Source organism: Perognathus longimembris, chromosome 5 (genome assembly GCF_023159225.1).
Source record: "Perognathus longimembris pacificus isolate PPM17 chromosome 5, ASM2315922v1, whole genome shotgun sequence".
Classification (NCBI taxonomy): Eukaryota; Metazoa; Chordata; class Mammalia; order Rodentia; family Heteromyidae; genus Perognathus; species Perognathus longimembris.
This window is the reverse complement of record NC_063165.1, coordinates 76,414,850-76,431,790: the sequence shown is the minus strand read 5'-3', so window position 1 is coordinate 76,431,790 and position 16,941 is coordinate 76,414,850. Positions and strand designations below refer to the sequence as shown.

Genomic DNA, 16,941 nt, shown 5'->3' with positions numbered 1-16,941 from the left:
TTTCTTTACCTTTTTTTTTTTTACTAGAAAACGAAAGGATTGGTTTTCTTTAATTCATTTGGACGTTAAAAATATTTGTCAATGTTGACATCATTCCTTTCTTCCTTAACTCCTCCTCAAGTGTCTGTAAATGCCTAAGGTTTTTGTTATACATAACCACCGGAAAGATAAAGACAGCATTAGGTGGTACAGAAAGGGGAGGTGACAAACATGTCAATAAAAACAATTTTCTCTTTACTGTTAATCACCGCAGCTATTCCCAATGTACCACTATCAATAAAGTTAGGTTTCAAAAGAACCAAAGTTATTTTGGTGGCACCTTCCTCCTAGAATTTTTATTAACAATGGACAAGTATACCACCACATACAATACCTACTACATAGACTGTCTCCTACAGCCCTAGGGATCAACAGTCAAGAAGAATTCTCAAATGTTTTTCAAGTTTGATGAAAACAAATTAAGGAGGAAAAAGACAATAACAACAGCAAAAACACTTACCCTTCCTTTATTTAGTGTTTCCTGTGCTTCTAACTTATATACAAGGAAATCTAGGCGAGACAAAATTAAAAAAAATATAATGCAAATTAACTCATCGTGGAATGCTTAACCACCTAGAAGAATATAGGTTAGCTTTATTCAGACTTGCAAAACTGTTTTAGGTTTAAAGCTAGCCATCTGGTGGGTAATCTACTTTATCTCAATGCTTTATCTCACTGGTTCACAAAGCACTGGGGGAAGAAACACAGGATACAATCTTCCTCCCTACTTTATAGCTTTAACTACTCTATCAACCAAATTCATGTTATAACCAACCGATTAAAAATAGACTTAGGATATCTGTAGGGTTAACTCTCTCTAGAATTAAACAGGAAAACAGAAGTATTTCAGAAGGCAAATGTGATCTAGGGTTGGTTACCCACTAGATGGCACACTAAAATACTTCTGGGCCTTAATAGAGAAATAAAGCCATCTGAGCCATCTTCACCGCTCTGAAAACTTTATTATCCACTAGATGGCTCTATAAAATCACTCTGCATTTGAGACAAGGGAGATTCAATCCTCCAATCCTTTGAAGGACTGCCTTCACCCAGGCTCCATCTAGCAAGCATGCTCAACAGCACTGACCGCCCTGCTCCCCCTTCCCTCCTCCACCAAAGATTCGGACGGAAGCCCTCACCAAACCCTCCAAGCACATAGAAAAAAGAATGCAGATCACTTTCAATCATGATCTGGAAAATGCCCTATTCTTTATAGGAAAATTCCCATACGCAGCAACAGTATGACTCTTAAAACCCCTATTGAATGCTTTTTTCAAACTGAATAGCTGTAACATGAAAGCTTTCAGGAGATTAAAAACAGAGTCTAATTCAAAAGGCCTAGGGTGTCCAACTCCTCACATGAGTGTGCATTGGTGTAGGTGTAAAAAGCACGGTGTTGTAAACAATGCCTTGAATTCTCCACTCCACCTGCGCAGGTGCTTCAAGGTATTAGTGAAAGTCCTATATAAAAATCAGATCGGGAGCCATTCTTTATTTCTAAAATAATATGTACTGCCAGTATAGGAGAACTCCATCAAGTCAGCACAAACAAAATGAAGGAGTTCAAATCCAATCAGGAGCAGAAATTATTATTGCAAAGTTCCTAATGTATGTCTTGAGATCTCGCTCTCTGTTCACTTGTAATAACAGCTTCAGGTAGATTAGAAAACTACCTTGGCAAAAAGAAGTCATAAATCAGGTCTATAATATTTCAAAGAAGTGTATGAGAAAAGCAGAATACAAATAGCATTATTACTCACCTTCCTTTGCTTTCTTATGCTCAAGTCTTTCCTTTTGCAAGGACTTTTCTAATCTTGATCTGTGTTCATATACAACTAGGGGGAAAAAAAAAACAGTTCAAGTTTGTCTTCAAAGAATTAAAAATTCTAAAGTACAATACCCATTTTCAAAATAGGAGGAAGTAGTTTCGGCTCTTGTTCAGCCAGGTTCTGGTGGCTCATGCCTGTAATCCTAGTTACTCAGAGTCTGAGACATGGAGGATCATGGTTCATTCTTTTTTTTTTTTTTTTGCCAGTCCTGGGGCTTGAACTCAGGGCCTGAGCACTGTTCCTGGCTTCTTTTTGCTCAAGACTAGCATTCTACCACTTGAGCCCCGGTGCCACTTCTGGCTTTTTTTCTGTTTATGTGGTGCTGAGGAATCGAACCCAGGGCTTCATGCATGCAAGGCAAGCACTTTACCACTAGGCCATATTTCCAGCCCCGTGGATCATGGTTTAAAGTCAGCCTGGGTGGGAGGGGAACACTAGAGATTCTAGCTTCAATTAACCAGCAAAAGGCATGCTGGAGGCATGGCTCAAGTGGTAGAGTACATTCCAAGAGAACAAAGCATCTAGTCAAGCAAAACCTATGAGGCCTTGAGTTCAAAACCCCATAACAGAAAAAGTACATTTATTAGAGGTTTCAGTTTCTGGGAGAATAATCACAATCATATTACTGAGCTTAATTCCAAGTGAGTCCTGGACAAATGCACCTCTCTTTGCCAGAGACTTCCTCCTACTGACTCTTAAAGGCAGGTGTCTCTGTGACAGCTGGAGTTTCTTCTTGAGCAACGCTGCCCATGCCAAAGTCTCCCACCACTGTTTGCAAAGCAGATCCTTCCTCCCACAGCTCTACTTGTGGTTCTCACCAGAAGTGGCGCTGTGGTGCTAGGAAAGTATTTGCACTACTTAAGATGGTATGCTTCTCAACTAAGGCTGCTCAGACCAACTGGCATGGAAGCCTCATGCTAATAAGACAAAGAAAGCCTCTTGTCTCTCAAGACAAATGGGAAGCAAAGAAACTGGAAAGGGCTGGGCTGCCTCTCCAAAGAAGATATCAAGATGTCTACCCTTTGCCATGGTCAGAAGGAACTAAAGCACGGATGCTAATTCTTGCTTCTTGCCTACTATCCTCCCCGTCCAGCCACCAACTCTGAAGAAGGCACATGGTAAACAGGGGAAGAAGAACGAATGTGTTCCAGGGAGAAAAGGCTTAGTGCAGCTCTTGTACTCGACCCTGGCTTCAGATGTGAAGCAAACAGAAGATGGTGCCAGGCACTAGTGGCCCACACCTGTAATCTTAGCTACTCAGGTGGCTGAACCCTGAGCATCACGATTCAAAGCTAGCCCTCGTTGGAAAGTCTGTGAGACTCTTACCTCCAATTAACCACCAAAAAGCCAGAAGAGGAGCTGTGGCTCAAACTGTAGAGCATAAGCTTTGAGCACAAAAGCTGGAGGGGGAGGCAGAGGCGGTGTGAGAGGGGGAAGCCTTGCCTTTGACAGCATAAATATTTTCTTACACTGGACTGTAGGCGAGGTCATCATTGCTGAACGGACACCGCATCTATTGGGATGAGCTACTGAAAGATTTGAAGTCTGAGAGAAGTCAGACGAGCAATGGAGCCTGTCTCAGACTCCCCCTTCCCCTGTCCCAGGAACAGAAGCTTAGCTTGAGCTCAGTGTGAGCAGGCAGTGAGGGCAAAGGAGAAGGAATAAATTAAATTTTGGATGTTCCCTTTCAATCTGTTGGCTCAGCATTAGGTCAACTATGATCTCATTCCTGGGCGAGCAAAGGCAACCCAGAATGTTGTTCCATTCTTCGTGCAGACCCAGGCTTCCCATGGCGACATACAATTTCCTCACCAGCCACTAGCTGGCTGAGTCTAATACACAGCTCCCCCACCCCCGAAGTTGTTCTGGTCTCAGCAACCCGCCCCCCCCCCGGCCCCCATGCGGCCCCCCTTGCTGCCACAGGGCTTCTCTGCCTCCCCTCCCGTCCTCTCCCGGTGCTCACAGCTGCTGGTTGCCAGTTACTGCTGCTTCCCTTCCTACACAATCTTCTGCTGGGTCCTGTGTTTCCCTGCACTGCGTGGGTCATCGTGTCATCCATTACCACCTCCCCTCCCAGGCTTCCGGACGATTCCTCTCTGCATAGCCTACACACGGCACTGACCACAGCCCCTGGAATGGCTGTGACCTCTCAGTCTGGGATGGGGTGGGCCCCTCGCCAGGTCATTAGCCCACCCCATCACCAGGAAGCCCGAGCTACTTACGAGACGATCCTATTATTCTAAGGGAATTCACTGCAACTCCACATTTATGTATTATTTCCTGGCCTGGCTAGAGAGGTGTGAGATTGGACGAAAAGTAGTTGTGTTCTAAAAACAGCTTGGTAATAGGCCTCTTGTTGGGAAATTACATTTTTCAACTATTTATGCATATGGAAAACAAGGCCCTTGGTCAATTTCTGAATGCCTAAGAGAACCAAGAAAACTTTTAAAGTTTGTACTATTAGCCCTCATCCTGAATGGCAGGAAAAGAATCAGCACCGTAAAATTCACATGCGTGTATTCACTGAGAATTTCACATAGGCAAAGAGATCTGTTAGAATACTGCCATGTCCTAATGCCTGTATCCGCTAACCTCACCTCCAACCCCAGTCCACCCTTTATGAACTGGGCAGAGAGCTTCAGAAGCACAAACCCAGCAGGGAAAGAGGACTGCTGGTGGACTAACGGGATATGCAGCAGCCTGGAATACAGGCTGGAAGCAGGCCCGTCGCTTTCCAAGTGGGGAACAGACACCATGCTCAAGACCCTGCTGAAACAAGGCTGCAATGGAAACAGCAAGCCCTTCCCTCTAGACATCCTGGAGGCAGGTCAGGACCACAAGGGGAAAGCAAGCCCAGGGAGCAACGCTACAGGTGATGACGGTGGTGAAGACGATGATGGTAATTATGATAGAATGACAAGGGAAGCACAGGCAAGAAGGGATACATGAAGGGTTGTTCACCTCTAACTATCAAACATTAAGAGGAAGCTATTTGCTAAACAGGACAACTGAATTGACAGGCTACAGTCCTATGGGATGGTCTTTTCAATGAACTCCAGGAGCAGCCACTGCAACCACTCTGTTTCAGACGCACTGCTTAGGCGCACAGGAGAAGATGCAGCTGGGATGGCTTTTGCTGAGGAAGCAGATCAAGCACCAGCAAGATTTCATCTTCAATAAAGGGGAGGATGCACGGGACTGAAGCACAAGAGCGCAAGGGTGAGGAGTGTGTGTGTGGGGGGGGCGGTGGGTCCATTCCATTCTCTGCCCCATGATTGGTCAAGAAGACAATGTGTCAGCTGGCTGTAATCCTAGCTACTCAGGAGACTGAGGTCTCCTGTTCACAGTCAGCCCAGGCCGGAAAGGCAGTGAGACTCTTATCTCCAGTAACCTACTCAGAAAAAGCCAGAAGTAGAGCTGTGCTTCAAGTGGTAGAGCGCTTGCCTTGAACACAAAGAGGCTCAGGGTTAGTGCTCAGGCCTTGAGTTCAAGCCCCAGGACTGGCAAATAAGTAAATAAATAAATAAGAAAAATATGTCAACAGTTGGTCTGAATCAGACAATTGTCCTGGATAATTTTGTTCTCAGCGGGAGTGTACACATTCAACAGATGAGTAGTAGTGTGTCTGGAGCACGAGAAGATCTGAAGATAAACTTTCACGAATAACCTAAATAAAGCCTATGTAATGTCTACACATCTGCAAGAATGCTCGCACAGTATGGTCTGTATGCAAAGATCCCGGGTAATCTGAGACATATACAGAAACGCACAGAACAGCATCCCTTATTACAAGCTGTAAATCCAGATGAGAGTATTTTCTTTTCCTTTTTACAAATACAGTCTTTTAAAAAACAAGATGTCATGAACAGGCATAAAGCACATATTCATAAATCAAGAAGCAACTCTACTATTACTTCTATCTTACTCAAGTGCCAAAGCCATTGTTACAATTCTACTCCTAGGGTGATACAATGAAAGAATTCACAAATAGATTGAGGGTTGGTGTTCAGCTTGGAGGGAGGTGAAGGCAGGGCGCCGTGTATGAAGTACTTCTGATAAAGTGCTTCACCAGGTTCAGGAAAACAACCCAATAAGGGGATCATGAATTCTAAACTAAAGAATTCACACTAGGTAGAGGGTCTGAGCATCAACACTGGAAACAAAAAAGAGAAAGGGCCAGGCTCACTCCTGTAATCCTACCTACTGAGAAAGCCAGCCCAGATAGGAACGTCTGGGAGACTCTTATCTCCAATTAACCACCAGAAAACTGGAAATGGCACTGTGCCTCCAAGTGGTAGAGTGCTAGCCTTGATTGAAAAGGCTCAGGGACAGCTCCCAGGCTCTGAGTTCAAGCCCCACAACCGGAAAACAAAAACAAAAAAAAACAGGGAAAGAGGTAAGGTCAAGGTAAACAAAATAAGACAGAACCTGAAAGCACAGACTTGGTACCTAGGCTCAAACATCCACTTCTTAAAGAGCAAGTAGCTGAGCTTCTTTGCACCTGAGTCTCCTAATGTGATACATGGTGATACCAACCAGGCCTTCCTTGTGAGGAATTTAGTGGTCAGTAGGATGGTTATTTGTGTGTGTGTGTGTGTGTGTGTGTATGTGTGTGTGTGTGAGAGAGAGAGAGAGAGAGAGAGAGTGCAAAAGGAGTCAACACACAGTTCATCCCTGACTGTCATTTGTTGGCTTTACAATGGCACAAAAGCAATAAACTTCTAGTGGAAACTATGCTATGACTTTGGAATTTCACCCAGCACTGGTGATGTGGAGGTGATCTATGACAGTGTCTTGTCTCTTGTGATTCTGGACCCTGCAGGGCCCAGCTGCTGCCTCTGTCAGTCCCAGGACCTAAGGGTTCAGAACTAAACTCGACACTGAACTATGCAACTAACTTCCTATATTTACCAGGTTGGGTATATTAAATGCATTCTCAACTTAGTATTTTCAACATATTAAGGATTTATACATGACTCCATTGTACATAGAAGACAATTTGCATATTGAGTATTTAGAACAGGCATAGCACAGGGTAAGCACGGTGTAGTGCTAACATACATTTTCTAATACCAGTGATGACTTAAAATTGCTAGAGAAGGAATCGGAAGATCTCTCATAAATCCTTCCAACTCGATAATTAACAGTCTAACAATACAAAAAGTACTAACAGTGACAATATGTATGTGTATATGAATAATAATATGCATATATACATACATACACATGTGTATGTATACTCACACAATAATACTGTTTCTTTTTGCTTAAGAAAATCTCTTAAAAACAAAGAAAGCATTCGGGTGCCAGAAGCCCATGCCTGTAATTCTACCTACTCAAGAGGTTTGAAGCCAGCTCCAGTAAGAAAGTCCTTGATACTCTTCTTTCCAATTAAACACCAAAAACCCAGATGAGTCACTCTGACTCAAGTGGTAGAGTGCTAGCCTTGAGCACGAAAACTCAGGCCTTGAGTTCAAGTTCCAGGACCAGCATATGCTCACATATATGTGGGGCTATGTGTGTGCATGCCGCAAAGAAAGCAAACAATTATCCTATGGACTACTAAAGTTGATAAACCTTTTTTTTTTTTTCCATAAAGGCTGAAGGGTGGTAAAATTGACCAGATAGAATCTTGGTGCCTATATAGCTATAGCAAATTTCACTATTAAAGTTCTCCCTCCTTAAAACGAATTCTTTCACCATGCATTTTTCAGGCATTGGAGCTTGTGATTTATCTACATAGGTTTACTGTTGCTAGAAGAAGGATTGCTAATCAATCCTTGCCACTTATCTCAATTTTTCTATTTATACTCTGCAGCCAAGGGCATCAGTGAAGATAAATAAAGCTGTTAGAACCTCTCCTGCAAAATGGCATATAGTAAATATTATTATAGCACCAAACAAGTCTAAGGACAAAGGTTAAAAAAAATAATGGGGGCTGGGCATATGGCCTAGTGGCAAGAGTGCTTGCCTCCTATACATGAGGCCCTGGGTTCGTTTCCCCAGCACCACATATACAGAAAATGGCCAGAAGTGGCGCTGTGGCTCAAGTGGCAGAGTGCTAGCCTTGAGCAAGAAGAAGCCAGGGACAGTGCTCAGGCCCTGAGTCCAAGCCCCAGGACTGGCAAAAGAAAAAATAATAATGGTTCAAACTCTCCAGTCATATTCTTCAACGGAGAGAGGCTAACTTTGAAAGACTGCAAGAAGAGGTTTCTTCTTTAAAAAAAAAATACATCCAAGAACTTAATTTTTAAAAAAATTCCAACTTCCTACAATAATTTTCCATTTTAACTCTGACTTCTGTCTGAAAGTCACAAAAGAAATAAATTGAATACATTCACTCTGGGTAAAACACACATCTATGTCAGTTCTGAGCAACCCGGTCCCATCATGAAATAGACGGTAACGTTCTGGAATTCAGAGGAAAACTCTTTCAGAGTTTAATTTAAACATTTAATTTAATTTTTAAAGTTATTTTATTTTTTAGGTTGGTAGGATGAGTTCATTTCTTTTTTAAATTTTTTATTGTTATTATAAGGGCTGTGTACAGAGAGATTACAGTTACATAATTGTACCCAAGGCCTAACATATGAAACTTTAACCTCTCTGTACATCACTTTGACAATAAATAAGAAAAAAAAAAGATAATGAGTATGTTTCTTGTTGAACACTGTCACCCTTACTATTTAACTTAATAGGTGTGTAAATGCCCTAAGCCAACGAAGGGCTGTGTTTACTTGAATCAACAGCCTCAGGAATGTTTCAGACGTGACTGTAACATCATGCTTTATCTCAACAAAACAAATCCACGTTGCACAAAAGTCTTACAAGTGGTGAAGGGATTAGGATTTGTAAGTAACTTTACTGTTGTTTTATGTGTGATCAAATTTAAAAATGATCACATTTATGTTTTTAATCATGGTAGTTGAATAAAGTGAACAGCAAAATGGACAACCAATATAAAGGCAAATAACTTGAAATCAATATACTCTCCAGACCATAATAATTCTGAGATTTTTTTTTCAAGCATTTTAGGTTGAAAATCAGAGATAATTATTCTATTCTTCAAGAATGCTGTTTGACTGAGGTTCTAATTCTCCAAAAAGTGGAGAGGCCCGCCAATGTTCTACACCATTCTCTTCTGTAGAGAAGTTAAGTGTGTCATACGCCATGAAGACAACAGTAGGGATGCATTTCCTAGGTTTCTCCCTGCTTTCATAATTTCTTCCGTTCTTTTTTTTTTTCTAGTCCTGGGGCTTGAACTCAGGGCCTGAGCACTGTCCCTGGCTTCTTTTTGCTCAAGGCTAGCACTCTACCACTTGAGTCATAGCGCCACGTCCTGCTTTTTCTGGTTATGTGGTACTGAGGAATCGAACCCAGGGTTTCATGCATGCAAGGCAAGCACTCTACCACTAAGCCACATTCCCAGCCAATAATTTATTTTTTTAAGAAGTCTTAGAATAGAGATGTCCTTTAAAAACCCATGCAAGACAAGTAAGTCAAAGAACAAAGAGCTATCACCATTTTGAGACACAGGCTGAGCCCCTGTCTGGCCGTTAGGAGAGAAGGAGGGGAGTCTCTAGGCAGCCTTTGGCTCCAAACTCTGTATCCATCTACAGAACTTTACTCTGACCTTTCTCAGTGTCATCAGGCCACACTGTTTATATCTGCCCAAGCCTTGGTCCCCAGGGTGGCTTTGCCTAAGAGACTCAGGAATCTTTAGGAGATGAAGCCATTGAGATGTCATGACACCCCTGAGAAAGGGAATTGTGGGTCCCTGGTTCATTACTCATTCTTCTGTCCCCCCTAGCTTGAGATGTAAGTGATTTTAAGTCTATCACATGCCAAACCACATGCCAAAAACACAGGGCCAAGCAATTAAACAGACCACAACCTTAAAGAGTATACACCTTTCTAAGTCAGTCATCTCAGGTATTCTGTTATAGTGACAGGAAGCTGACTAATTCATGTCTAAACGATACAACCTTTTCAGTCTGCTTCACAGTGGAAACTGGATAAAATTATTCACACTTTTCTACATGTTCAAGTCCACGTCTAGGGGCAATAACTCCCAATATCGTCCTGTCACAGGGGGAACAGCGCCCAAAGCTCTCCCGAGGCTTTGCGTTTCTGTTCGTCCTGCTCCAGTCCTTCAGCTTCTTGTGACTTGCGACCCACGCCATATACTCTCACTGTGGCATCTCATGGAATTGCCCCTGGGCCTCATCCTCCTCTCTTTGCTGATGGATGTGTAAATTTCTGTCACTAGTAGAGGAAAGTGTTGGCAGTGTCTATTAGTGCTGTTGGAAGCTTAAATACATTACTCCTAAGCCAGGAATCCTAGCTACACATGAGGCTGAGGTCCAGAGGATTGCCATTTGAGGGCAGCCCTGGAAGAAAAATGTGTGAGACTGTCTCCAAAATAACCGGCAAAAAGCCCAGGATTGGGGTGAGGCTCAAGTGGCAGAGTGTGAGATAAGCAGGCATGAGGCCTGCAGTTCCAAGCCAGGTATTAGAAAAAAAAAAATACGCCATTCTTATACAAGTACTCAACCAAGTACCCATTTGTTTACTGAGAGTCCCCAAGAGAGATGAAAAAGCAGCACTATTATATTCTCATATTGGGACCACCACAGCATCTGTCATAACCGTATCTAGCAAAACAGATAAATTGAGGCTGCTCAAAAACGAAAATAACATTTAGCAACCTAACCAACACAATATACCCACACGGATGAATTTCGTAAATGGAATGCTAAAGAAAGAAGCCAGACAGAAAAGTGGCATGCTTATTGAGTGATTCTATTTATAAAAAGTTCAAAACCCAAGCCAACCTCATCTACAGTGACAAAGGACCAGAGACTGCTTACGCTGTGTGCACAAGGGCGGGAGGTCAGACAATGTCTGGAAGACAGCCAGGAGAAACACTTTTGGGTGGTGTGTCAATTTTTTTCTTCATCGTCTGAGGGCTGGTGCTGCTATTTGCTTTAAAACTTATTGAGGTGTATCCTCATGTACGTCTGGGAATGTATAATTTGATTATCAAAAGTCTCAATATTAGGGATCAACAACCCATTTATATAAAAAAATCATAGTCCGGGTTCTGTATAGTCATGCAAATAAGGTAACAGCAAACTACAGTACCACACACATTTGGATTGGTTGGTATTTTCTTGCATCTACAACTTTCAAATTTCACTCTCTTCAGATGCTTGGCTGACATCTGTGTCTGTGTCAACTTACGTCATTTCTTTTAGTCCTCTCACCGTTTACAAGGGTGGATTTTTAAAATATCAATTTGTTTTTAAATTATCGTTAAGCTGCCTGAGTTTCCTTTGAACCATGACCCCTCACATCTCAGCCTCCTGAGCAGATGGGATTGCAGGTGGGAGCCATCTGCTCATTTGTTCACCCTTTTCTACAGCCCTGACTCCTGAATGTATGTGTTTTGTTTGTTCAGTTTTTGTGTGTGAAAAGCCCGATTAACAAGGACATTTCGTATACTCCATAACAAGGACACATTCCTGTATATAAATACTGACATTAGTCTAAATGTTACCTCAGCCTTCTAAAAAAGAGATTTTTGTCAGGTGTGCTCCATAAATATCTTACTGCATTAAATGGGGTCATTTGGTGCTGATGTGTGGAATAAAGTAGTAGAAAAGGCACACAGCAAGATCAAAGTGTTGTGGAGAACTTGTAACAAACTCCTCCTTTTCTGAGGGGTAATTTTACTAGAAGGGACTCTCTTCTCATACATGCACATAGCATGGTCATAATGGACAGTGGAGGAGGACTGAACAACAGCAAAACATATTCAGGAAGAGGAATCACGGTACCCGAGTGACTGACTCCAAATGCACTGTGAAAAACAGATACCAAGATGAAAGGTAGTGCCAATATTCCAGTTTAGCTCCTGGGTGAAGTGTGGGCCCAGAACCAAGGAGAAGGAAGAAGAGGTACACGTGCATTCCATCTTAGACATGCTTCAGGTGTGTCTGGGCTACCACCTCGGCACAGAGATACATAAAGAACAACTGAGGAATTCTCAGGATTCTAGAACTTACCAGAAGATCAGAGCCAAGATGACAGGCACAGACCACCGTGGTTTGTATAAAAAGAAGTACAGTAAATTCAATACCCAGTTGGGATCTATGCAAAGGTGCATGACTCGATGCTAAAAGAAAGAATAATCTTGGATGATACCAGGTTTCTAATTAAAGCTTGTGATTTGCCATTCCAACCCCATTCTACAGTTAGAATTCAGATAAAATCTACTGAAAATAACTTAAATGAGACTGAGACCGATTCACTTGCAAGGGGGAAAGAGAAGGAAATAAGAAACAGACAGAAAAATAGGAGACTGTGCCAAGAGATGACTTCATGAAGATTTTCAAGCATTTTGGGAAAATAACACTGGTCTATGGAGCCAGGATTCCTTATGCCTAACAAGCTGACACTAACCACTCCCCCCCCCCCAACCTCACCTCTCAAAATCTGTTTCCTCATCAATAAAATGAAGGAGTTGCAGAGCTCAAGCACTGACATCCTTCCTATGCTGAAATTCTGATTTGAAAATGTGTATTTCTGATAAAGGAAACATGCATAGATCACGCTCCACTTACTATGTGGGTTTTTTTTTCCGTTCTGTGACTTGTGAGAGTTTGAGATACACTCAGTAGAAATTATACTTGGATCCTGAATTTTGGTCTTTTCACAGGCAAGCAGGATGCTTGCTGTAAGGCATGCTGAGGCGGAGAGCTGACGCTCCCAATCAAACACGGGTCTTAACGGTAAACAATAGAAGCTCTACAAAGCCTTGTTTGTATTGCCGAGCTATGATGTTGAGTGAGATGAAGTGTATTAAATATATTTTTACCTTGTAGTGTTCCCAGACTCTGAAGACATCATCAAAATGTAAGCCTGTTATGATCTGACCACCTATAAAAGCATCAGCAATCTGCAGTTGATTTAGTTTTGAATACTGTTAGTGATATAAATTTAACAAGAAAGGAAAGGTTCATCTTAACAGAACACTAGGAAAGGCTCTAATGGTTTCAAATATGGCTTTTGACAAGACTATTTAATGTGTCTCTCACAATTTTCAGTAACTTGAAAGTGATCATATATAAATAAAGGCACAGCATATGCTTAAGGTATCTACCATTAAAGACTATGCTGTTCTATACAACGAGAAATGCAAACCTTTATCTTTTCCTGACCCTGAATGAATAATAAACACAGTAGATGAACATAAATACAAATGGTCTAATCACCACCATTGGCTCTAATGACTGCACTTTGCATGCTTTGCATCTTAGATGCATTCCATTTATGCTTCCCATAAAACCTCCTCTATATACTAGGAAACAAGCAAGTATATATGCTAGACAGACGTGGTATAAGGGCAGGAGGATATTAGGTATTCCTATATGGGAAAAACAGAGTTCTGCAAATGTCTAATTGCATGTTAGTACAGCCCACAAGTCATGGTAGAATATGTGACAAGTGCTACAGGTCCACAAACATGCTTTAATTTTTTAATCTGAAAAGTATGAAATGCCCCCAAGTTTCATCATTGGTAAGATAAGGCCTTTCCAGCGACTTCTAAGGTCTCGTGACCTGCTATAACATTCTCTGTTTTTCTGACCTGGCTTAACAGGAAAAGGTACAGACATGAGCTGGTAGTTTCAGATCTGAGGGCCTAACTGTGATGTCCAGAAAGAAGACCAGCCTGATTCCCAGTCATGACCCAGCAGAGACCTACAAGTTAAACCAAGAGGAATAAGAGCTTTTTCGCTGAAAAGCTTGAGACCCTCAATGCGAGCTAACGGGCTAATGGTCCTCTACCTTTAACTTATGCCATGTCTCTGAAAATGATTTTTGGTAGTTGTAATTGGGAAGTTGGTGAAAACAGCAAGTACAAGCACAGAATATCCTCACTAGCTCCAGGTTCTATCCATTTGAAAAAGAAGAGCGGACATTCATTATTATACCACATATTCACTTTCAAGCAATAGAGTAAAACTACTTATAATCATAGCCCTTATACCAAGGCCCATTAGCACACTAGACATTTCACCTTCATTTTAAATCATTTTCACTGACAAAATATAAATGAGAGTTTCTCATGGAGAGCAATCATCTTACCAAAGATCTCAGTACTATCCTTTATTACCTGGTCGATAAACACATCATTTAGAGGTTAAATGTATCTGGAGATGAATACTCACAGATTCAGAGAAAGTCCTTCAAAACACACTACAATAATAATTATGATAAATCATGCATTACTAGACTTTGGCAGTTTATATACAAGAAACTTTTAAACCCAGTTCATAGATCATTTGTGGGTGAACAGGCAAGGAACTAATTACTAGTCACTTCCACCTCTTCATTACAAGAGCTAGGACCTTCCTTCAGCCATTAGCTCATCTTATATGTACAGTACTGAAAAATGTATTTACTGAAAAAGCATTGCACTGTGTGGTGATCTAGTGTGGTCTGTTATCATTGTTCAGAATTTCCGAAGTTACTTTAAAAGTAACAATATTTGAGTTTTGTGTCATTCAAGAGACTGAGAGAAGGAAATAATTATTCAACTTTTAACTTCGCAAGTTGTTTCTACACCTTATACTTCTCTATCCTCCACCCCATAAAGCTGCATCAATACACCTATTAAGACAACCTTTAATTCCCACTTAGGTGGGGTTCCTTTTTTTTCCTATAGAATCTTCAGATCATGATCATTTTTGTTATTGTTGTGAAGGACTCGTGTGTGTGTGTGTGTGTGTGTGTGTGTGTGTGTGTGTACACACACATGCACGTACTCAAGAGCTTAGGTGCTGTATGAGTTTTGCTCAAAGCTGGTGCTCTACCACTTGAGCCAGAGCCAGAGCTCCACTTCTTCTTTTTGTGTTTTTTTTTCAGTCCTGAGGCTTGGACTCAGGGCCTGAGCACTGTCCTTAGCTTCTTTTTGTTCAAGGCTAGCACTCTACCACTTGAGCCACAATGCCACTTCCGGCTTTTTCTATATATGTGGTGCTGAGGAATTGAACCCAGGGCTTCATGTATACGAGGCGAGCACTTTACCACTAGGTCATATTCCCAGACGCCACTTCTCTTTCTTTTTGGTAATAAGAGTCTCATGACATTTCCTGCCCAGGCTGGCTTTGAACCTCCCAAGTAGCTAAGATTACAGGCCGGAGACACTGCTGGCTTAAAACTAGCCACATTTTTCAGTTATTTTATTTAAATTTGGATGTGGGAGGATTTGAACTCAGGACACTGTGCTTACTAGGCAGGCACTCTACCCCTTGAGCCAGGTCTGTCAGCACCTAACTTTTTTAAGTGTTAATTTTATGAAGATAATTCTGGGGCTTCTTTATTACTTATTCGTTGATGAGATAAAAATGACAGCACTTACAAGTAACCCATCCATTAGTTTCACAGATTTATAAACTAAGAATTCTATCTCTGATCCAAGCAGTAAAAACATCAGAAAAGCCATTAGCTGTTCTTAAGACACACACACACACACACACACACACACACACACACACAAATAAAACATAAATTTAAAAAAACGCCACCTCAAACTCTTGTGTAATAGTTTAAATTTTTCCTCAAAATGTGGTGAAATCTTAATCCCTATTACACATTAGCAAGGGTTAAGTGCTAAATGACAAGGTTTGTGGGCCACATCTGCGCAGGCCCCTGTAACTCAGCTTGCAGAATTCTGTCACTATGCCCCTGGCATCTGCAATAATGACTTGGGTGAGCCCAGGTAGGGATTGAGCTCTATGCCACATTCATTGTCAGTATCCACATGGTGCTAATTCTGCAAGAAGGTGGGGAGAGGGGCACAATGCAAGAGCTCTGTGTCCAGAGAAGGCTCCACTAACATATCCAAAGACTCAAGAGACAGACTGGTGGCTCCTTTAGGGACTTCTATTAGTAGAAGTGCAAGAGCCCCCACTGGGACAATGCCCAGCAGAGCAGCAGAATAGAAACAGCCTCCGGGAGTCTGTACCCATAACCGGGGAAAGCTGCATGCATTAGACTCCAACTCAGGAGAGCAGCTGGGCAAACAGCACAGAAGAGCTATCCAGGCAGGGACATGGCTGCCTGTAGCCACAGGGGTCAAACTCTTGCCAGGAAACTGGGTGTGACATCACAGGAACGAGTGGTTCAGCTTCAACTTAATGTCTTCCTTGTTGGGTTCTGGACTTACTTAGCATCTGTTACCTCTTTGTTCTTATCTATTATTTCTCTTCTGAAATGGGAATGTGTTGCCATCATTTTTTAAAAATTAGATTATGTATTTAATCTCACAGCTGGAAGGGAATTCTCCTCAGGATAAATTCTGTATTGGTCTCATTCCTCTGTGATTTAGATGAGATTCTTGACTTGTCTTCTGAAGTGGTGCTGGAATGATATGACTTTTAAAACTGCTGAGACAGAGGGACTATGTTGTTCATATTACAAGGACATGAGTTTGCGGGGGTCAAATGCTATAATATTAACGTGGCCCCCAAAAAATGGTTATAAAAGGGCTTAAGACCCCAATTTTAATACCTCCCCCCTCCTCTCTCTTCCTCTCTCCCTCCCTTCCTCCCTCCCTCCTTTCTTCTCTTTCCCTCCCTCCATCTTTCTTCACACAGGAGAAAACTATTCCCTCATCTTGCTTCTACCATGGGATGTTGTAGCAAGAATTTTCATGACACATGTGGGCCTCCAACCTTAGACTTCCAGAACCATAAGAAATATTTCTTTCTTTATAATTTATTCAGTCTGAGATATCCCGCTATTACAGCATAAAACAGAGGAAGATATCCTCTGATCTAAAAGTATGTGACAAAATGCTGATAGAAATCAGTAAATCAGACCTCCACTAAATGCATCAGAGACTATAACAAGGACATTTGAGAAATAGAAAGTAAGGCCAGGAGTCATTTAAGTTTCTGTAAGGCAGAAAGGACAATTCTACATTATTGCTATGAAATATATATATGACATTTATGGATGGAGCAGAAAGCCAGCATTTCCATCATCCTTCCAGAGTTTCATGACT

General features: G+C 41.7%; 1 protein-coding gene across 2 annotated transcripts in view; it reads right to left on the bottom strand.

Annotated features, from left to right (window-relative positions):
- Positions 1 to 16,941, bottom strand: part of Golim4 (golgi integral membrane protein 4) — a 71,639-nt gene that overhangs the window by 29,101 nt on the left and 25,597 nt on the right. For both annotated transcript variants that reach the window (XM_048347169.1, XM_048347170.1), the window contains exons 2-3: positions 1,800 to 1,874; positions 500 to 549 (exon numbers count right to left, since the gene is read on the bottom strand). In XM_048347169.1, the coding sequence (XP_048203126.1) occupies positions 500 to 549; positions 1,800 to 1,874 (125 nt within the window). The remainder of the gene's footprint in view (positions 1 to 499; positions 550 to 1,799; positions 1,875 to 16,941) is intronic.